General features: G+C 30.2%; 1 protein-coding gene across 1 annotated transcript; it reads right to left on the reverse strand.

The window, feature by feature from the left end:
• Positions 1-10,249: 10,249 nt before the first annotated feature.
• On the reverse strand, positions 10,250-14,412 carry LOC21407216 (inositol phosphorylceramide glucuronosyltransferase 1). The gene is made up of 10 exons (XM_024169395.1): positions 13,861-14,412; positions 13,440-13,560; positions 13,147-13,332; positions 12,763-12,926; positions 12,542-12,649; positions 12,094-12,231; positions 11,873-12,010; positions 11,443-11,710; positions 11,169-11,292; positions 10,250-10,551 (listed from the first exon to the last, which is right to left on the reverse strand). The coding sequence occupies exons 1-10, from the start codon at positions 14,101-14,103 to the stop codon at positions 10,410-10,412; spliced, it is 1,632 nt and encodes a 543-aa protein (XP_024025163.1). The 5' UTR covers positions 14,104-14,412; the 3' UTR covers positions 10,250-10,409.
• Positions 14,413-24,977: the final 10,565 nt, after the last annotated feature.

The raw sequence follows: 24,977 nt of genomic DNA on the forward strand, positions 1-24,977 counted from the left end.
GTGCTTACTTAAGTATTAAAATCTCATTATGGTTAGATAAATGTCAATATCTGAATGGCTTAAGTTCCAAAAGAGATTAATTAAGCATTTAGAAGAACTCTTTTGTTGGTAATTTGTACCAAAAGGCATTATTAATGCATGCGCATGGCACGGTTAAGCATTATAGAATTAGTTTCACTTTATTAATGGAAAAAGTAAAACGACAAGACAAAAGTTGTCAAGTTTCATTGAACAATATATGTTTTGTCAAAAAGTAATGTCTTCATACGTACGTCTGTGGATGAATTTGGTGCCAACTAGTTGAGTTTTTGGACTAAAATTCAGGTGTTGAAAGGATTTGTTGACAAGGAAGAAGGTTACATTTTTCGGTTTGACCAATAAAAAATAAAAATTCATGAAACTCACAATAAAAAGAGAAATGCAGCTGAAATCAATGTTTGTGGACAGTGGCGGAGCCACGTTGGGCTCCCCTGGCCCAAGTGGCTCCTTTACAATTTAACCCCAACCAAAAAAAAAATATTTTTACAAAGCTTCTCCTAATTTGCTCCCCCTAAAATTTTCAATTTGCAATATTTGCGTTAACGTTTTTTAAAAAAATTCAGATATACCCCACAAAGTTTGGCTTTCCAAGTTTTAGATACTTATATTTTAAATTTAAAATACCAAACAACATAAAAATCAACCATAATATTATATAAATCCACTGAACAAACTTCAAAAGTGTATTAAACTTAATTAAAATTATTATATTGTTGTTTTAATTAAAATTTTAGTTTACTTCACGTCTGCCTCTGAAAATTTTTTTTGCTCCGCCACTGTTTATGGATATGTTCATGATTCTCTAAACTAACAAATAATATAATGTAATGCAGAATCCATTAATTTGGAACTCAGAGGCAAAACTAGATATCATTGGCTGAAATAACAAACAATATATATATTTTTTAAGTGAAATACTTTTGACATTGAAAAGCATACAGAAAATTCCTCAAGAAAAAAAAAGAAAAAGAAAAACGTCTTTTATTTAAAAAAATGTGCACCATAAATATCCAACAGACGTGGGAAATCCACAATTAATATTATTTTTTGTGGAAAAATCTGCACTATGAATATATATATATATATATATATGTGTGTGTGTGTGTCACGTGTGTTTATACATACACACGCATATAAGACACGACATCTATGTTGCATGCATTTAGTGGGTGTCTTATATAATTCGTCGTGCAAAAGCATACATTAGTCGAACATGTCGTTAAATGCTAGTGCTGTTAACCATAGTCCAATATAATATTCCAAAAAATTAAATTTTCTACTAATACCCGGTTAATCTTGGGACACTTTCAATTGTCACATATCCTAATATAGGTAATACTTGGACAGATTTCTCACTGTAAGAATTACAACCAAAAACTGAATCAAATTGAACTCTAAGCCAAATATATATACTGAAATGGACTTTCTTTCGGAGTAGAAATATCAACAGTTATTACATCACAATCTCACCTGAATATATATATATATATATATTAGCTTTCAGATGCATTAATATATTAATGTTGTATCATAAATATACGATAATTAGAGAACATTAGCACTTGAAATCCTACCTAAAACAAGAAAAGGCATGCACCCACTTAATTTCAAGGATCCAATCAATCTGAACCATCCAAATCAGAGAACTACTCTTGACTTTTTAACATAAACTTTATTGGACCATTTAGCAAAAAAGAAAACAAAAAATATTGAACCATATAGCTCCATAATAGACCTTGCCCACTAACTATTTAGTGAACCTTTATGGTCAATGTTTAATAGATTTACCTCCTCTTTCCTTTATTAAGAATTAAACGTATTTAAGTACTGTCTTTTCTTCTCTAAATTTTTTAATTTATTGCCAGAAAGAAGTAATCTATCAAACTTTGGCTTTATGTGAAAAGTCTCTTCAATGATTGTTTCCTTTAGTGGGCAAAAGTTTCTATACCACATACATCCTAAAATAATATTATTAGAAAGAAGTAGTATATTAGAAAATAGTGAAACCAAAGATATAAAAACTATAGTTATATTCATGGACAGAGCCAAGTGGGATTTAATGGGAGCTCAAGCTCCCTCTTATTATTATTTTTTTTTAAAAAGAACACATATATAAATATATAATTTATTATATCAATATACACATAACTCATTACACATTCAAAATTTAATCCTATAATCTTACTATTTTTATTTTAATTATAAACCCTCACTAAAAAAAGTTTTAACCGGCTACATTTTACTTCTATAGTGAAATTTAGAGATGAACCAAGTTCGGAAATTTGGTATTTTGGTCAGTCTTCATAAATTTTCCAGCATTTTTCTATTTCTCCTTTGGCCTTTAGTTTAGTATAACAGATATTTGTAGCATATACTTGTTATTTATGTTATTTTAGTATAATTTGATACAATTTGATACTTTTACAATATAAATAACAGAATAAAATAATATGCCTACTAAGTTTTCACATTGTCGTTTTCTCTGTTGTTCTTGTCGTATTCAATTCTCTTATGTGTTCTTTTTGTTTTCATGATATATAGAACACTTCGAATATCTTCTCAAATATGCAGCTAATTGGCAAGATCATTAAAATACATATAAATACATTTACTCATAGCAAAAGAACGGTAGGGTAAAAAGATTACTCTTTGGCTATATTTGATATAATTTAAGATTCAAAACTTGCCTCCAACGTATAAACTTTACCAAAAACAAGCACAAAAGTTTAAATAAAGATAACTATTTGTACTTGTATGAAAGCCATAAAAAAAGACAGAAAAGGTAACCATGATTCACCAATAGTAGGTAACCAAAAGCACCTTGTCTCAATGGATGTACATATGTGTCTATGAGTATGTTTGGTAGTGATTTTTAGAGTCTAAAATTAATTCTCTAACTATCTACAGTTAAAATTTATATTCAGTAAAAATTATAAAAAGTGATTCTTAAAGAATTTTTGAAGAATTTACAGTAAAAAACAGAAGCGGCTCAAAAACAATTTTAACTTTTAGATTGTGCGACAATCACTTTAAAGTACAATTAATAATACTTTCATATTACCCATAATACCTTCTAGAATCAATACTTGTAGAATTATAATTTATTAAACAATTAACTATTTTTTTATAACAATTAACAATAATTTTTTAAAAATTTACAGCACTATCAAACTAGCTATATATATGTATATGTACCCACGCATATAAGTTTGAGTGTGACTCAGCCTGGTAACTGGGACGCAGAAGCCAACCGATTCCACCTCGCCAATGTTATTGTCAATTAATTTTGCTAAAATTAATTGCATGTCATAACCACTGCCCTTATATTCTTTTTTATGAAGAAATTATTAAACTTATTTTTAAAGTATATGAGTCTAAATTTATATATATATTAATATAATTATTTAATTAAAAATAAGAGATAAAAATTTAAATTTATATATTTTAAAAGATATTTGTCTCATTCTTTCTTCTTTAATTGTATTTGTACGAAGGTTTTAATTTCCACCTCCTTGGATATTCCCTTTATTAATATAAAAATCAATTATACTTACAAATTAACACACATGTATTTATATTATATATAAAGTAGGACCATACATGTTTGTACGTGTCCAATTATTGCTTTTTTTCCCTAACACAACATCCTTCTTGTTGTTTTATCCGTCTCTAGCTTAGCTAGTACCCACAATGAAAGAAAGAATAAAGAAAAAAAGAAAGAAAGAAAGAAAGAAAGAAAGAAAGAAAGAAAGAGGAATAAAAAAATAGTTCAAGAAATCCATACCCCATTATAAATACACCCAACAACTCCAAAGACTTTTATTCCACTTCTTCTCTCCGCCCTTTTCTTCTTCTTCTTCTTCTTCTTCTTTGGAAAAAATTCCTTGAAAGTATATCTATATATCTATATATATTTATATATATATATATGACCATGTCAGTTTCAGGGTTCATGAGAAGGACGTTTCTGTTTAAAATAAATTTCTTCTTTGAAGGCTCACCGGAGAGATATGAAGTGATTACCTTTCTGCAGCCATGGCCTAATTTGCCACTATTTACAAGTTGTAATTAGGAAAGGTAATTATTATAAAAAGGCTTTGAGGAAAATGAAAACCTCTAGGCAAGTCTACTGCTTGGCTTTTGATTATATTATTATTAGTATTGTCGTACGTCATGATCATCTCAACCTTGACGAATGAAGATCTTCCCAATTCTCATCACTCTGCTTGTTTGTTTCACAAGGAAAGTCTATATGGAGGAAATTAAAAGCATGTAATAAGTTGATTTCTTTCTGGGATATTGTGTTCTTCTCCTCGTTGAGGTTATGAATTTCTCTCTCTCTCTCTCTCTCTCTCTCTCTCTCTCTCTCTCGTAACTTTTACATGTCTTTTGAGCAACCATAGAGATTGATTTTCTATGTCTTTCCTTTTCTTTTTAATGTATTTGATTTGCGTGCTACAAATTAGATTGTAAGAGGACCATGTATTATCTTCAGATCAAAAGAAACAGCTTACTTGTCATCTTATACTTGTTGTTTATATTCTTGTTGATCAGTTCTTATTCATTTCGCAAATCTCAATAATTTTTCACAACCTAATTTCTTTGCATATATATATATATATATATATATATATATATACCATATTACATATTAGGTCAAGCAAAGCATCTTAGAAGTTTTCTATGATCTTCTACGACATATATGAGCAAAGTAAGATAGATTCTTTCTTGGCAAACAGGAGATTAAGTAAGGAATTGATCTTTTATAATTTGTTCAGAAAGGAACAAAATTAATCACGTTACAGATCACCAACAAGATTAATGTTTAAAATTATAATAATAAAATATTATTTCTTGTATGATCCATGTTCTTCCACTCTGGCTATTTTGAAAGAAAACTAGGTTATTGCAGTTTAGCTGTCCTACCCAACGGGCATTGGTTTTTCTTTTTCTTTTCTTTTTTAAATTTTAATTCATTATATATATCTTATCTTATTATTACTTAATTCTCAAGATTCTAGTAAATGAATGAATAAGATGCAAATTAGTCCAGTGATTTTCCATTACAAACTCTTGCGTTTTACGCTCCATTTTAGCTTGATTTCGAACCCTCATTAACTTCAGGACTTATCTTTAGTACCGTTACATCAGTAGGAAGAATCAAAAATCTATCCCCGATTGAAAGACATTTTCTTAGGATTGTAATTCATTATAATATTGATGGCCTTAGCACGTGTACGGACGCCAGAAGCAGGAGCCCCAAAAGAAACAAAAAATTCTTCGAATAAAAGGGGATTTTCAGATATGATAAAATGGGGAATATATGGGTCTGTATTCGCGTTTTTAATTCAAGTTGAGATGTGATTTTATGTGAGAATTTTTTATTGTAACAAAAAAAATTAAAAGTAATTATTTATGAGAGTTTTTTATTATAATAAAACTTAAATTTTAAATTTAAATCAGTGAAATGAATAAAGTCATAGAATCTGTGCGACAGGACTTCAAAGCTCCAAGTAGTTTGGGGAGGGGGAAAAGACACTGCTGATAATGTATTAAAAGTACCCCAATGATGGTTCAGAACTGAAGACAATCTCATTTGCCCAGCTAATCAAGTTTCATCCTACTTATAGGGTAGGGAAAAAAAAAAAAAAAACTTTATAAACTGCACAATTCTAAATCAATCAAATGTTTACAAAACTTCCTTAAATTGTCACATTCTTCTTAATCTAATACAATTTTAATGCTGTTTAATACTTCATAACTGTGTTTTACTAGTAGTGTTTTTCTTTTGATATTCTACAGTATAATTCTTCAAACAAATTCTTTTGGACACCCAAATGACCAATTTAAGCAGCTGGAAAGTTGTGGCCGACGTGATAATTCATTTGTCAGTTTTCCTTTCCTATCCTATCCTATGATTCCTATCCACTCCCTTCCATCGTACTGTTGGTCCCTTTTTAAAAAAAAAAAAAAAAAAAAAAAAAAGGTTATGTAGGCTCGTTCACTTCGTAAATTTGAGTTTTTAATTCGAGTTGAGATGTGATATTTTTTTTAGAGTTTTTTACTGTAGCAAAAAAAGTTAGATGTGACATTTTCTGAAAACTTTTTACTGTAAAAACTTAAAATTGAAATTCGAATCGGTGAAATGAACATGGCCTTAAAGAATGAATCCAGTTTCACTAACATTATCATGCGTCCGATATGGCAAGATCTCTAATTAGAATTATTAAGATTGGTTAGATGATTCGTTTCCTGATTTGAATTATGGTTCATAGTTTGTTATAGTATTTTCTCTCATAAAAAATATACGTAAATTAAAAATAATTTTAATTTTATAGTTCTAATATATGAACTAAACAGGCTATATCGAAAATGGACGCTGATGGGAGGAGAAAAAAAAAAAAGAAGATATTCTGGATGTGTATTAGTGGTTATCGGCTCTTTTTAAAAGTCTATACGTTCAACACTGTGCATCACAATTATGCATGTGTATGTGTACACATGTATTTGTGTGTGTCGGTACTTTGGATGGATGATAACCATGAAATTCCTTAGCAAGAAGGAATCTTTTCTCCCTAGCTTTATTTGTTGTAATTTGTAAAAGCCAAAATACAGGGCTCAAAATAATGTGTGTACCTTCCTGCAATCTCTTTATGTTAGATTACTAGTACTTATCAGACAGACTTTAGGATAAGGATGATGATTCACTAAAGTCTGCCCTCCCATCATCTCCTTTTTTTTTTTTTTTTTTTTTCAAATTTTGTTACAAATTTGAGTTAAGTCATTATGTCCATGTGTGTTAAATTATAGTGGGAAATGACATGCAACTAAAAAGCAAAAAAGAAAGAAACACAAGGCGATCAAATGACATTTTTTCTATTGGTTTGTGACTCATCTAGGGCCAAGGGGACTAAAGTGGCAATTCTCAAACAAAGCATGCAAAAAAAAAAAAAAAAAAAAAAAAAAAGGTTGGTTAATACTTAATATCACTATTGGTGATAGTTCAATTTTAACAGAAGAATATCTAGAATCTTCATGAGCAAATTATAAGACCCCAGAAGAGGAAAGACCCTTCCAAGATCCAATTGAAATATCTTCTTTCCAACTTTCTAACATAGTCCAATCCCAATATTGAGCCACATTAAACTGAAACCAAGATTGTGATAACCCTTTTACACCCCACCCAAAAAAAAAAAAAAAAAAAAAAAAAAAAAAAATATTAGAAAAAAAAAAGTTATGATATCTTTTCTGGATTGAAGAAAGTGGTTAGTCTCTCTTTTGTTTGTACGTTGTGTCCGTACAAGTTGTATGTAGTTGATCAAGATATTTGTCCTAAAGTAAAGTATGGGGTTTCTATTTTCTTTGTCGTTTCTTATGAAGTGGTTCTTACATCATTGAATACTGGACAATTAGTTTTCTTTTTATTTATTGTTTCTGTCGTACGAGCTTTGCTTTACCCTGAAGAGACACACACACGTATATACTCACTGTACACATGATGGTTGGCATGACAACTCTATAAATTGAAGAGAGGGTACTATATAATATTAATAATGGTGGTCCATTATTATGTGTCTAACACCTATTTATTATACAGCATTTCTTGTTTGAGATCCGTAAAAAGTTACGGTGGATAACTGGATATATAGATAAAGTGATAAATAATAACTATTGACGGTCAAATTTTACTAATAAAAAATTAATCGGATTACTTTTTAGTTTTTTTTTTTAGATTACCGGTTGTGTGGGTGTAGTTTAACGTATAAGGAGTTATTAGATATGTGTGTATGTGTATTCACTAAATCATGCCTAGGTAAATGATATAAAAAAATTTATAGTGATTCACTCTATAGAATCAAAGCTACGTCCACTGTGATTTTATATTTCTTTTTGGGAAGATCACAATTTACAATAATCGTTCTTACTAAGTCTGTTCTTCTTTTGTGTTTTTTCGAACCCCCCCTTGCTGGGGGTCGTCCTCTTTTTATATTAGGCTTCCTTCGCTTAGGGGGTTTCCTTCATAGGTAGAAGCACTCAAGTGCTTTTTTTTAGTAGGCTCAGACGTAGCCCATTAATTAGCACTATTCACTCAGCCAATTAGTCTTATATTACGGCTCTGTGTTTCCCCGTAATACTTATCTGTCCCCTGTGGGGGCGGTCTGATAGCTTGCATTTAATGCCTGCAGACGTCCTCCACTTCTGCACGTAACCCGTCACGTCCTCCAAAGGACGTTCCCCTCGTCGTCAGCGCTGCTTAGTCCAATCGCCTTCTTCGGTGGCCCTCCCTGCGGTCGAGAGATCTTCATCCCTCAATATCGACGGCGCAATCAGTCGACGCCATAAGGGATCGTCGCCCTAACTTGGATTTCGTCCTTGGGCCTTCGCAGCGGAATAGGAGGGAGACCGTAAGCGTTGAGGGTTTCTCGCTTGGTGGAGAGTAGTCAAGGCCACGTGTCGCATTATCGTTCGTCCATGTGTCCGTCACATTTTCCCACACATAATAACTATCTACCCCAGTCCCCAGGTGAAATTTTACCACTCTTTTTTTACTGTTTGATAGGGTTAAAAAAATAATAGCCCGTTTTATTTGTGTCATAATTTGAATTATGATTCGTAATCCGTTACATTATTTTTTCTTAAAAAAATACACGTAAATCGAGAATAAATTTAAATTATGATTCTAAATTCATGAACCAAACGTCTACTAAATTCTGTCGAATATCCTATGTATAAATCCATTTTTTAATCGCGACAATTATCATACATCATTGTTTGGTCAAGTATCAAGTATCAACGGTCATAAAAAATAGTGCGCAAAGGTCTATTTCTGGCCAATTGATTATAAGTTGAAAATTGGATATTTTTTTTGAAACAAATTAATTATTTTGTCGAAGATGTAGAAGGAATCTTAAAGGAATAGGGCATCACATGTACGTCTCTAGCTAACGGCGACTTTCTTTAGAAAGATACTTTGAACAATTGGGTTATAATGTTATTGGTTTATATAAACCTTTTTTTTTCGTTTTTAGTTTATAGTCATTTTATTGTTTATTAGATGTCGTTTTTCTTAAGAAAAGCAGCAGTAACTTATGAGTTACGTACAAAAACGTGTTTTCAACTCAAACGAACGCAAAGTTTGAGACGATGGACGTCATGTCATTTGCATATATTTATCTCGTTCATTTTATAAGTTTTTAATTTTAATTTTACTATACAAAAAATTACATTTAATTTTTTTATTACAGTAAAAAATTCTTATAAAAAATTATATCTCAATTTAAATTAAAAATTCAAATAAACAAACTAAATGAGACCATAATCATTAAGTTTACGGTCATAAACCCCTTAAAACAAAAAATTTCCGTTTTTACCTTTTAATGAAAATATGGATACTAATTTACACATGTAAAATATCAAGAAATTGAAGGAAAAATAATCGCATTTTTTAGGGGAACAAATAATTGCAACTTTAAGGTAAAAAGTCTAATTTATAGATATTAATTTTGTTCTCTCTAAAACGTTATATCGTTGTGGTCATTTATGAAAATATCAGGAATGTTCTAAATATCTTCAACTTTGCTTCGAAGGAAAATAGAAACTGCAAGTCGGTGACTCAAAAGGCTGAGCTCCATCAAGACGTCATTTTAAAAAGTAAAAAAAAAAAAAAAAAAAAAAAAAAAAAAAAAAAACCCAAGACACCATCGACGGACCATTCTATGCACTAACGACATGTAGCCTATCACACAGAATATAGATAACAAGTGAAATGTCGTTTTTCCGTTTGAAGTACGAAGGATACCTCCTTTTTTTTCTTTTTTTTTTTTTTTTTTCTTTTTGGTAACATGCAGAAATGCTCAAATTACGGGATACTATCAACTTTAAGTCTCATCCACTTCACATATTTAAATTTTCAATTTGAACTGAAATTTAACATTTTTTAAAAATTTTTTACTGTAGTAAAAAAAAAAAAATTAGATGTGATATTTTTTGAGAATTTTTTACTGTAAAAATCTAAAACTAAAAATTCGAATCGATGAAATGAACAAGGATTAAGTGTGTAGAATATGAGACGCGCTTACTATAAAATTTGGATTTGTAGAATAAAAAACTGGAAAATGGTTCTATACCTGCACTTTTCATTGATTAAATTATGGTTGACAGTGGTGTAGCAATATTGAGATCATTGTCAAAACAACATTCTTAAAGAATATTAAAACAAAACTTGAGAAGAACTCTAATTAATTGGACAAAATTCCTGCACTATTTTACAAATAAACAATACGCATTAAAAAGTCAAAATGGCTTTTTTTTTTTTTTTTAAAAAGAAACTTTTAAGTTAACAATTGTCAGCTTCGAGCAGCGAGCAGCGATCAACAGAAGAAACATACCTTTCGACTTCTCGCAGTGTCTCGGTCTTCAAGACCTCTCAAAAATGATCTGATTGCAAGATGCTCAGAGGCATATGTCATGAACGATGCCAAGATTAAACCTCCAGCAACTATCAATGCCAACCTGTTTGGAGACCACAAAGATCTTTCTTAACAATTTGCAAAAGTTGCTCTAAAAGTATGGGGCAACGGGGATAAAAAATGGGATATTTACATTTTTATACTCTATATTTTCAGTTTATTCAAAATTTATACCTTCGATTTTTGATCTCATCAAATGTATACCTTCAAATTTGACTTAATATACAAATCTATCACTCATCTCGGTCAATAATTGATTGACTTTTAAAATGACCAAACTATCCTTAAGAAAAAGAGAGAAAATAAAATTAAAACTTTCCAACGCTACAAAAAATAAAAATTAAAAACACGAAAAAACCCATTTCAATGTTATTTTGGATTTTTTAAGGTTAAAACCGTAAATTTAAAGGTTTTTTTTTTAGTTTTCTTTTCTTTTTCCATTTTTATTTAAGGGTACTTTAGGTATTTTATGCTTAAAATCGATAGTTGACTGTGAAAAGGTATAAATTTGAGTATTAAATCTAATTTGAAGGTATACATTTGATGAGATTAAAAACTAAAGATTAATTTTTGAATAAATCAAAAACACAGGGTATAAAGATGTAAATATCCCATAAGAAAAATCCTCTAACAGATACAGATATTCTAAAAGCCAATTACCTCCCAAAAAGAGCGGTAATTCCTAGAAAACATGGTACAGATGGGGCAACAATAGCCAAAAATGCCATCCCTAGCCCATAATACCATGCAGCGATATCACATGACGATGCAAGACGCTGATGACCTGCAACACATGCATTAACCGTGTATTAAGAAGAACATGTAAGCGAAGACAAAAAAAGAGAATAGCTGAGTTTAGCAATGACCATGGACATAAGAATAGTACTTGGTATCTCGATGCATTAATTCGAATGACTATGGCAGGTCTACAAACCTTTTCCAGAATCATAATCAAGTGACTCAGAATGAGAGGGAAGGGATCCCGATTGAACTACTGTAGCCTTCCCCCACTGGTATATTAAATGGAGATAACCTCCAAATAAGAGAGAGAAGATCGTGAATGTCCATTCATACATCAATAGTAAACCAGTCCAAGGCATCACTTGTCGCGGCACAATTGCAAGACCAAGTGCAAGGGCAACAAGAGCGACCGTGAAACAGAAGAAGACAGAAACCCCACCTAAATAGGTGGGAACCTTAGCCTGCAAACCCCCATCGATAATTGTTAACAAACAAATTTGGATTATAGACAAAATTTTATAATTACTAACCAATATGACAGAGTAACACGGTGGGAGGATGTTTTTGTTTAAAGAGTTTAAAAATGTAAAATTCACCACATAGATTATAAAAGGAAACCTAACCTGATGGTTTGGATTACTATTGGATGATGTAGAAACACCAGCATATGTATGTGTTCCAGCAGACCTGATTTTGATGTAAATATGTCTAATATGGTCGCATAATGAACTTCTACATAATGAACTAAAGTACTCCCGTGTCTGCACCAAATATTAATATGTTAAGAGATCCAAATGTCTACTTGCTTAAAAATTTAGGCGTAAAGAACTTTCTAACAGCATACCTGGAGAAATGATCGATAGTAACAGACGAGAAGAGCACAAAATGGTAGCAAAAGCAGAAATTTGACAAGAAAATTATCATTAGGATTACTGCCGCCTCCAGTTCCTGGAAGGGATTCCGGAAGCTGTTCCCTAACATTCTGCAAAATCAGAAAACAAACGAAAAGCAAAATAAGCCATCAATCAGAGATGAAATCCTCTTTAGAATGAGAAAAGAACAATCTAATAATAAATAATACCGCCCGCTACTAGCAACCCACCAACACCAATACATGGACACAGCATATAATGTGGAACCACATGCACTTGAATACCAAGCAATATAAGGAAGAACAAATATATTGCACGTACAGGTTGGCAAGGATCATATCCAAATATAGTATGGAGTTAATACTAAAAGCAGAATCTGATACAAGCATAACTTAGTATGGAGTTAAAGGCAAATCAAACCTGCCAGACATCAACAGGTTTCAAAAGCCAAGATGTCCACCAGTCCCAAGGTTTAAGAGGACCAAGTGTATAGTGGATTACACGGAGTTCACTTTCATTAACCATCCACTGCATCAGTGATGTATAAGCAGATCAGATAACATAGCCATAGAAATTATAGACATAATTAGAATGAGAAAGGGAAAAAGTAGAAATCCTTCTTCATATTTGTGCAGGAGTACCTTGTTAGCGAGCATGTAAAGACCAACATCTGCATTGTATAGAGTGGACAGCCGCTCCATTTCAGGAACTGGTCTCGAATTCAAAACTTCTGGGGATAAATTTGGCTCAAAAACATGTGCATTGGCAAAGCCAGCGTAATATGAATTCAGAAATCCTTGATCTCCTGTGAGAAGGGACCACATACAGAAAAGTTAGGAGATTTGAATATATCCCAAAATAAAATCAAGTAGAACGTAAAGTTTCCCACAAAATTTTCATTTTTTTTAAAATTTTCTGTACGACTTCCGCATAGTGTTCTAAACGAAAAGTACACACCAGCAACAAATAATGTTGATGATACTAGGGAAAACAAAACAGCATGACCACGCAAAGAATTACTTTACCTCCAGTGTAAGATTCCAAAGTGTTCACTTTGCTCATCATGTCATCGAAAACTTTCTGAGATGATTCTACTACCATCACTCCAGAGTTCAATCTCTCAGAATGCTTCAAGTTAGCGCAAAACTTTCCACATTTGAAAAGATCCTCAATACTTTTAACCACAATAGTATCCGCGTCGAGATAAACGACTGCAAGATAAACATTAGTTATAAAACCATTTTCCCTTTTTCATGAACACCAACAGAACTTAAAACTAAGAAATTTATGCTATCTAAAAGAAAGTTACAAATCTTACCTTTTTTGTAGTTAGTCATGTTGAAAATTTTCAGCTTTGTGTAGACACCCCAGAACCTCTTTGGCCGTACTTGATTAGGATTTGCCAATAAGCTAATCTTCGTCACAATCCACCCATCAGCCTGAAAAAATTTTAAATTATCCATTAAAAAATTGTCAGCTATAACCAAAATACTCAACTTTAAATCTTCTAAAATTGTTTTGAAACTCCAAAATTGATCCCAATAAGCTCTAACTTCATTTATTTCAACCATGTTTTCGACATCCAATAAACAATAAAGAACTCTTTTTTTATTTCCTGATTCTCCGATCTACCAAAGAGAAAAGTTGAGCGTTGAACAAGAAAAGCAAAGAGAAGAAATCAATTTATCCACAGAGCTGAATTTTTTTTCGCTTAGGGCATGAGAGGAACAAAAATTCACCTCGAGAAGTTTCATGGCGTAATCGGAAACGCCATCGGAGACCAGAACCACCATGTCCTTGGTGGATCTAGTGTCCCGAATCGATTTTCCGAGGACTCGGACGCCCAACAAGAACTCATCTCCGTACAAAAGCGTGACGTAAGCCTCGTCGGATTTCTGACGCGGCGATCCAAAGACGCCGTTTGATGGAATCCAAACAAGAGCAAGTGTTACCAGCACGAAGAACCATGGCTTAAGTCTCATTATAAATTTCTCCAATTTCCCTTTCGGTACCCAAAAGATTTTCTCGAGAAATTAGGAATTTTTCTCGAGAAAAGAAGTCCTGAATATTGGAATCTCTTTTAGTTCAAAGGGTTTCGAATTCGTATCATCTCTGACCTTCTTTCTTTTTCCAGACTTTCTATGGAGTGTCGTCTATGACCTCTCTTACCCTCAGAATAGTCGTCGTCTTACTTTTCTTCAATTTCAAATTTTTCATGCTTGTTTTCCTAGGAAGATTCCTTTATGTCATTCATGATCAAAATTGTGTTAAGAAAAAACAAAAACAACATACAAAAATTCAAGAAAAAATCTGTAATTCAGATACTAATTCAGCGGGTTTGAAATTAATTCTGTTTTTCACATTTTTCTAGAAAAAAAATGAAAGCGAGGAGATTGTGTTTGGGGTAACTAAAGATAAAAAATAAAAATAAAAGTAATTTTTTAATTTTGTGTAAATAAAAAATAATAAAAAATAATTTTTAATCACTTTTTATTTTTTATTTTCACTTTTTCATCTCCATCTCCCCGAGAGATATATATATACATAATTATTCTATTAATCGGTTATTTCTTTACATATATATGAAAAAAATATTTTTATTTTATATTTAATATATTATTTAAAATATTATTAGATATTTTTAAAAATATATAATTAAATAGAGTTTTAATTTTTTTTATAATAAAAATAATCTCTTGATAAAATTATCAAATATATTTTTAAAAATATATAATTAAATAGAGTTTTAATTTTTTTTATAATAAAAATAATCTCTTGATAAAATTATCAAATATATTTTTAAAAATAATTTCTGTTTAAAATTAAAGACGTTTTTATTTCTATTTTTATATAAAAAATAAAATTATTTTAAAACGTATTATAACGCAGATTATTATAATGCAGTTGAGACTAATAATGCTAATAACCTTGCTTTATTACATGTGTTCTCACTTCGCTTTATCCTTTTTATTGCCTCATTTACGCCGTCGTTTCCTCTAATGTCGTCGCCAGTCCATCTAGGTATCGTTTTTACTGACTTTTTTGTCGTCGTTTTTAATTTGAGTATCAATTAATTATGATATTATCGTTTCTCTTGTTGTTATTGATTGCCATTTCACTTGTGTTATCTTATCTTTTCTGTTTTTTTTTTCTTTTCTATTTTATTGTCTTCTCACTTTACTGTGGTTTTCCCTCGTCGTCAATTTTCATATAGCCTGTCACTTCGTTTATGTGGCCTTTTAAATCTCTCTCTCATTTGGTCGTCGTTCTGTTTAGAATATTGTCGTCTTTTGCTTTCTTTTTGTTTATCATTCATCTAGAGCGTCCTCTATCGGTCACAACTCATAGCAATCTTATTTGGGCCTTGAGTTACAATACAAAGAGATACATATCTAATGATTAGAAAACAAAACTTTACTGATGATGTATTTTTGTAAATATATACCCTTCCTTTTCTTCTTTTATATATAGGAATGAAAATATTAAATTAAGAGCGGCATAATCTTAAGTGAGAAAAACTAGAGGGTATTCCTTTAAAACTAAAAGTAAAATAAAATAAACAAGAGAATACAAAACTAAAAAAGGAATCAAGAGAGGAAATTTCCTATTTTTCGTTTTGATAAACATCACAGTCAGACCTGTGAACAAATATTTGTGACCAACAAAATTTTACAATAAATGTTATAACAGGAAAATCAAGATAGTCAAAATGACACAACTAATCCGAACAATATCATATCAGGTTACTGACAGTACGTAACTCATTATTCGTTTTTGCATTGGTAACTGACTAACTGTCTACTATGTTACAAATAATAGCCTTCCATGTTACTCATCCCTATGCTTTTGCGTCGGTGATAATACCATATTACTAATAGTAGTCCATCGTATTATCGGTGGTAATCTATCATATTACTGGTGATATCCTAGAAACACGTTTTAATGCCGTTATATCCGACTATATTGGAGCGCTCACATAGACACCATGACCAACAAGTTCGTGAAAGTTTGACCTATGATCTCATATAAGCATGGATAAAATCTTCGGAGAGATTTCCTATTAGATCCAGACGAGATGCTAAATGGACTGAATACAAACTAATAATTAAAAAGATAATTACTAATATAATCTCCAAATACCAAAGATAAGATAAGCTTAATTAGATAATTATAAGATAAATACAAATTGTTCAAATTAAAGAATTCAATTAAAATTGTATTTTGAAATTAATGAAGGAAATTGAATTAAGTAATATAGTTTGAGCTTTAGGCGTATTCATAAAAGTAGTTCTCATTAGTTGGAAACAACTCGTTTGAAAAATATAAAAAGGTTGTTTGTTCTATTTATATACAAAAATGTACATGAATAGATCTAATGGAGTCAATGTACGACTACACATTATTAATTTACGTGTTTTAAGGTGTGTTCTTTTCACAACTTAAATCACAACTTAAATATTTTTTATATGAGAGAAAACATTATAATAAAAAAGTTGAATTTAAATTTTTATAAAAAAAAATATTGTAGCAAAAAAAACGACCCTAGATACTCGTATCATTGCATGCCAAATCTTTCCCTTCACGGCGCAAGGTGAGATTATTGTTGATGGCCTTTGAGTTTCGACAGCATATTAGCTATAGGATAGCGTAAATAAACTTTAGTCTAAGTTACATAAATAAATTTGGGAAAGCAAAAAAAATAAAAAATAAAAACTTTAGTTGGCTAAGCACTAGCCAAATATCTTACCTAAACATTTAAAGATAACATGTCATCAATGACATCCAAACGATCTCAAGAACCAAAATAATGTGTAATTGGGGATTTTTTTTTTATTTTTTATTTTCCTAATGCCAACAGATATCAATTACTAAACACGATTCATTAGATTAAACCTCCACTAGGTGTTGGTGGATAAGTTCACATAAAACAATTTCGCTTGTTAGGAGGCAAGTGATTGGTCAGTTCGAAAGACAAGCTTATCATTAAACACTCTTTTGTTGACAAGGAACATTGGAGTATAATTACAGTGTTATATATTTAGGTAAGGTTTGGTTCATAAATTCAGACATGATTTATGATTCTGATTTTTGAAATTTAAATTTTTTGTGAGAGAAAAACACTGTAGAGAATCATGAATCATGATTCAAAACTAATGACGGATACACGAAACAAACACCCCCTTAATGACTCATTGATCTAGACCGGGCAATATAAGACATGATTTTAGATGTTGTGTTTGGAATTGTTCTTGTTTTTATTTTTCACGTTTTTTGAGAAAGAAAAATAAAAATGATTCCAAAACGACGTTTGGCACAATTAAAGACAAAAAACGAAAATGCAAACGATTTTTTAGTTTAGTGTAAAATGTGAGAGAAATGAAAAATGAACTTTTAGTCGTTTTTCATTTTTTATTTTTGTTTTCTCCTCTCTTGAGTAGAGAGAGAGACATTAATGAGTTTTTTTTATACTGAAAATAATCTCTTGATAAAACTACTAAACGCATTTTTAAAAATAATTTCTGTCTGAGATTGAAAACGTTTTCATTTCCATTTTCATATAAAAATAAAATCATTTTGAAACGAGTTCTAAGCGCACCCAAAGAGTTAAAATTTGAGGGTGCGTTTGGTTGCAATGAGGGAATGATAATGGGGATGGAAATGAGAATGATAATGGAATAGAATGAAAAGAAAAGATGATTTATTTATTTGGTTCTACTTTTACAAATGTAATATAATGGGGTGTGAATATTTTCATATTAACAAAATTACCCATCATGTTAATATAACCAATATATCATATTTATTGATATAATCATTTAATAACTAATATTATATATATATATAATTTTAAGGATATAATATATATAATTATAGTTATATAATTATATATTATTATAATACAATCATAATATATAATAATATAATAAAATAAAATAATGATATTGTGATTATTTTATATTATAATGTTACAACTATACTATATTATATTAATAGAAATATAGTATAATTATAAAATGTAATAATATAACATAATATGACATATTACAATTATAATATATAATATAGTATATTATCATTTCTAATTATAATATATTATTTATGATTTATTATAAAATAAATATTTATAATATTCATATTGTAATTATATAAATACTTAATTATAATATTATAAAATATAGTATATATTATAATTATAATATTATATAGTTAAAATAATAAAATTTTAATTTTTATTATAACTATCATATGAAAACATCACATTTATATCCTATAAAATAATATAGCATAATATAATATAATATAATATAATATTATATTATATTATCTTATAATGATAAATATAATTATAATAATTATTATTAATTATAATATCACAATTATATTGTATAATATATTATATTTATAATGATAAAATGTATAATACATAACATAAGATATTATTATATTATTAAATATGATATATTATAATATACGTATATAATTATAATATATTATAATTATATGTTATAAAATATAATTATATTATAATTTAAATTAGTATGATATAATATTAATTATATTATAAATATTAATATAATAATATTTATAATTATAATATTCAAGGGTAATGATAGAAAAGAAAATTAAAAGAGTTTAGAATAAACATTCATCTCATGAAAAAGGCACTCATTTGATGAAAAAGTCATTCTATTTTAAATGATCATTCATTTTCCTAAAACCAACTAAATATGAGAATAAACCTTGATTCATTTCCATTCTTTACATTCCCCTAACCAAACACACCCTGAAAGTTTACTAACGCTATTTCCTTAAATGTAGATACATATAATATACCCTTTTGAGTTTTGAAAGATTGTTGGCTCAGAAATAAATAAACCTAGGCAAAGAGGAAAATTTGCTTCAGATGAACAAGTAATAGTAAAATTGAAAAAGTTTGACATGTTGATCGAGTTTGAGAAATGAAATGTTTCAGTCTTTTATATATTTTGCAGATTAAATTCTCCCTTAAAAAAAAAAAAAAAATGGTCCCTTTCAAGGAATTATGATGCAAATGATAAAATACTACTGTTGGAATTCTATTTTCTGAAACATAAATTCTTTAAATATTTTGGAAACTACTATCTATTTTCAACGTTTCGGTTTAACAATTTACCCTTATTCGTAAATTTGAAAGTCATAGATAGCATCTAACATCTTTATGCTTTCTATACACATGCCATCTGTTGGTTCAAGGAATTTTCACTACTTCATGAACCCAAAGGGCCAACCCCCCCCCTTTTTTTCATTTTCTCCACCTTTCAACGAGACAAAAGATCTTTTTCATAATTTAAACCGAAATAAAGGCTCAACAGATTGTCTTGTCCTTCAAGAATGCTTTATTTTAAATTGTAATTTTCTTCTGACTAAAAATTTAATCATCTAGAAGCCTACTAATTAGCACTTAATTGTCCACCTTACTAAAAAGAGAAGTGGGGAAAAAAAAAAAAAAAACTCTTCAAGCTTCCTCTATAAAAAGAAAATGCAAAAAAGTGTGCAACATTTTTTTTTTTTTTTTTTTGTATCAGTAATTCAAACTCATCATTTTTGTAGCTAAAGTAAGAAAGCCCTTTTGCTTTCAGTGAAACCTCTTTACCATTATAACAATGATTTCATTGTTACTTTCCTTGTTGTAATCAGAGGAAAAAGACATAAAATTCCAGAGGCGTTTGCTGCTCGGTGTCAGCTAGTCAAGAATTCCTAGTCACTTTTGTGCAACGACATTATTATATTACAGCATAGGGGCACTAATACTCTATGAAGAAAAACAAAGTGATGTTTTTTTTTTATAAGAATAAATGGTGGGTTTGAAGGATAGAAATGAATCTTTTTAATCATTTAAAATTTGTGCTTGAAAGACCCATATTCATTTGGTTGCTGTTCTAAGATTCACGAGTTTCTGTTTTTTTAATGGGACATTCTCTTGGCTACTAAGGAGGAAAAACAAACGAGTGACTTGGAATTTGGCTCTATTAATACTTAATGGGTATTTATTTATAGTTTTCTACTATAATACATAGAGAATTATGTGGTACATGAAAATAATACCTTATAATTGACAAGACATAGCTATTTGTCCTTAGATCATATTAAAACAATATTAAACTAAAAATGTTTAAAATTTTCAATGAAATTTGATGAAGATCGGATGGCTTTATCTTTGTGTACCAATAGTAAGGTATTTTTCCGCATCCCACCACGAAATACTCCTGTAATATATATTCCTTTATCCCCTGGCCAAAAACAAAGGACTTTTGAACCTATAAGTAATACAAACATATTTCACATCTCTTCCCTTAAAAATCTCTGCAGGCTTTGAATTTCGACCGGAAGCAGAGGATGGATATGTCGCCTCCAAAGTTGAGTTCAAGTTCATCTTTCTTATATTTTCAGATGGCCATCTCTATTCCTTTGATCGAAGGCTTATCTCATCTCATATATAGCAGCTCAAGCAGGAGTTGAGCTAAAAGAGATGTAAACCTCTCGGCAAGTCTGGTTTCTTGGCTCTGACTTAATTCTTTTTTTTTAATTTTTGCCTAATATATATATATATATATATTTCCTTGTTTGTTTTCTTCATTTTGGTTGTGATGAAAATCAACAGAGAATATATTACATGTATCATGGGGTTGTTCTGATTCACTCCAAACATGCCTTTTGTGGACAATTTAATGATCTTGTAATAAGCATCTTTCATGTATGTCTTGTTTTATCTCCAATATAGTATGAGAACTCTTCTTTTGAATATATCATGTCATATGCCATATTAGTTATTACAATCATCTTATAAATGATTATGTTGATTTCTTGAACCTGCCTCCATGGCTTTGACAGTCTTTCTAGTTTCTACAGCATCACCACAAGAGAGTAAAGTTTGAATACAAAGATATATATACATATATATATATATATATATAGAGAGAGAGAGAGAGAGAGAGAGAGAGAGAGAGAGAGGGTAAGGAAATAGTTTTTAGTTGCATGTAAGTTCATATTGATTCATGTGTGAATGATGTTGGTATATACAGGCCAAACCAATTTCAAAGAGGTTAGAGTTTTTTGTGCCTATGAATTTCCCAAATACTGCCGAGTGCTGACCATAAAATCCGAGCCATATATTCTGTTCTTGACGTACGTTGAATAAAGTATAACAAGTACAGGTCCAAGGCGTGTCCTACTAGTATGTAGATTCAGTTTCATTGATGTAGGACAATTAATCTAATTGGAAGTATATAAATATAAACCATTCATTATCATCTATGTGTGTGTATATATATACATCCTATGTGTGTGTATAACCTTTTGATATGTTTTTTTCTCAATTTTCTAATTCTGTTCTTTTACTTATGATCTTTTTAACTTTATAGTACTTATCTTTGGATCTTTTTCCAGAAACGACGGGAAATGATCTGAACTTTTCACGATTTTATTTTTAACCCTAGAGTGTGGTTCTTGTCTAGTACTGGGTTATAATTCTCGTCGTGAAGGGGTAATTTTGGAAGTCCATTCACATTGCAAATAGTAATAAAGATTTTCAGCAAAAAAGTAATAATAATGTTATTTGATTTATATATTTTTCACGTTGTCTTCGTTTTTCATTCCATTGTCTGTTTTTGTCTGTTGTTGTTTATTTTTCATCTCGTTTCAACATTGTCGCCGCTTCATTTGTGTCGTCGTTACTCAATGTGGTCGTCGTTTATTATTTAGATGTCGTTTGTTCTTACACTTATTACGTCGCCGTTATTCAATTTGGCTCTCGTTTATTCATTATTGTTGCTAGTCGTTTATTGTAATTTACTTTTACTTTTATTTTAATCTTATCGCCCTTTTTATTTTGTTATTATCGTTTATACTATTGTTTCCATTTCGTTACCGTTATTTGGGCAATTTTCGTTTCTATTTATTATCATTTATTGTCTTTTCTCTATTTTCCTTGTTTATAATCTAGTTCAGTGCCCTTTTCATTTTGTTGTCGTTTTCAGTTTCTACATATCATTGATTTTCGTTGTCATTTTATCATAGTTGTCGTTTTCATTTCATTTGTCATCTATTTAGGTTATTGTCGTTTATTGTTATTTTGTCTTATCTTTTTAATTTGTTTCCTGTTTCAGGCCTCGCTGCCGCAAAAAATTATATATATGTATATTATTATTTCCCCTAGAATAATATACTGTGAGACACCAGTAGTGTTCGGCATCATTTATTAGTTATTAATAAAAAGTGAGTTTTATAATATGGGGTATTTGAGTCCACTTTTTATTAATAATGATGTTTAATACCGGTACTGTTTAAAATATTTTTCTAATGGATGTGGGATTGGGGGACTTTTTTTTTTTTTTTTTTTTTTTAAATCTGGTCAACCGTCAACCTTTTAACTTAGGCACTCGTGAATCTTCCAGAATACCTCCTAGTCCCACGCCAATGGTGTGATCATGAAACGCCCAAAAGTACCATGTCTTCCATCAGTATTGAGTGTAGACTAAAAAGTTTATGAACTTCCTCAAAGACGTAATAATATAAAGGCGAAGTTCATGGATGAGCATATGATAGGGTTTAGGCTCATGCAAATTTGTAGGAATGCGTTCTTTGGAACTAAATCTACTTTAATTCCCTTCGTGATCACTTGGGATAAATATAAAATAGAGAAAGAATGAAACTAGTTTGAGTTGCTTAAGTTGTTGTGTTTTCCGTTTCATTGTTATTATTTTTTTATTCTTTCTTGTTACAGAAAGAATTAAGTGGACGTTTGGTTTATAAATTCAGAATCATGATTTAAAACTATTCTCGTTTTAAGTATATTTTTTATGAAAGAAAAATTCTGTAAAAAATTATGAATCGTGATTCCGAATCATAGACGAATACATAAAATAAATCCTCTAAGGTTTTTAACTTTTCGTTGTTATTTCATCGTGCGTCTCTGACGTTTCCAGAAGTCAGTGATGTTTTAGGATTTGATATCGTTTTTTTGACTTTTCTGTCATTTCTATATTTCTTTTGGCTTTTCGTGTCACTGTCGTTTCTTCTTTAATTACGTCATTTTCTTGAATCTTTTTTTAGTCGCCTTCAATGTTTTCTCATGTTCAATTTTAGTGATGCGTTACCGTTTCATTATTTTATCAGTGCGTTTCACTTTGCTGTTTTCACATCATGGTCGTTCCTTTAAATTCTTGTCGTGTTATAATTTCCAGTGATTTTTCATTTGTGAGTCGTTTTCACGATTTTTACTTCTTTTAAATTGTTATTTTTAACTGTCTTTGTTTTCATTCAGTTGTCGCTTGATGTCAATTTTTTTTTAAATAAATAATTATGTCATCTTCTATTTTTTATATGCCGACTTGTCTACCACTGTGTCGTAACATAATATTGCGTTTTTGTCGTTTGGTGTTGTTCTTTATTTTTTGTTTTATAACTGTGTCCTTGTTTATCCCATCTTGTTCTTAGTTCCCTGTTGTTTTCGGTCATCTCCTAATAATTCGGTGTCATTTTAACTTTGTATTTGTCGTTTTTTTGCACTGCAGCCTTGTATTTTATTGTCGGCTGCTCTTTTTGGTGTCGCTTTCAAATTTTCCCTTTTTGTCGTTTAATATATGCTTAAGGAGGCGTTTGGTTCATAGATTAGAATCATAAGATTAGAACCATTTTCGATTTACGTGTATTTTTTTGAGAGAAAATACTGTAACGAATCATGAATCATGATTCGAATCGGGGGATGAATCCCTCAACTAAACAACCCCTAAGTGTCCTTTCACATTGCAATCGTCTATTTAGATTATCATCTTTTTCTTCCCTGGCTTAGTTCTTGTCGTCTATTATTTTGTGTGTTGTTTCTATTGACATGACTACCATTTACAAATTCGAAGTGTTGATGGTTTTCTTTTCTTATCATGTATTCGGACCGTTTGGTTACGACAATCCACATTTAATTATCCAAATCAAATAAAAAGAAAAGCAATTCTAACTTACCACGTATCGTAAAGTATGATCTCTTTTTATAAAATTACAAATTATAATAACATACTCAATTAAGTTATCTAATGCTATTAAATCTCCAATAATCAAGAGACTTCAAATATAAAAAATGAATATGAATAAAGTTTAAACTCTTAATAAAGGTAATTATATATGAGGACTTAATTTTTTTCTAATACTTCCCTGCAAGATGGAGCTTCAATTGAAGATTCTAATTTTCGATTTGTGATGGAATGAATCCATATGGGTGATGGGAAGATACGTTTTAAGAGAAAGACTTGAGCAGAGATGACAATCGTCGAGGCACGCTGAAATGACAATCATCAAAGAAAAAGTGACATAGGGACGACAATGGTTGAGGGGTATTTGTCCTTTTGTGCTTAATAGGAAGTAGAACGCATATCCCGTAAAGCGTTATAGGACACTGGTGTTGTTTAGTATTATCTACTAATAGAAGGTGGGTCTCGCGGTATGAGACCCACATGTGGGACTCACTTTCGATTTGGTGCTTAGCACTGGTGATGCTCTTAAGTATTTTTCTATCATATTTGTAGCTACATGTGATTCCGTAGCCTTTCTACCTCCTTTCTATTGAAAAATTTTAATTTTTTTTTTAAAAAAAAGAGCTTTTGGGAGAAGTTTATCAAAAGAAGTACCAAATTTAGAGAACATTAGCAAATACCACGTAGAAAGAAGTGATTGAAATTATATCATAATCTGTTGATACGTGAAGAAAATTTAAGGAACTAAATTATAAATTTGTTGCTATAGTAATTTAATTATTTAGTGTTTTCTAACACTCTCAATCGGCAATTGAGACTTTAGTTCTAACTTCTGACACTACTCTCACCTT

Source organism: Morus notabilis, unplaced genomic scaffold, assembly GCF_000414095.1.
Source record: "Morus notabilis unplaced genomic scaffold, ASM41409v2 Scaffold205, whole genome shotgun sequence".
Taxonomy (NCBI): Eukaryota; Viridiplantae; Streptophyta; class Magnoliopsida; order Rosales; family Moraceae; genus Morus; species Morus notabilis.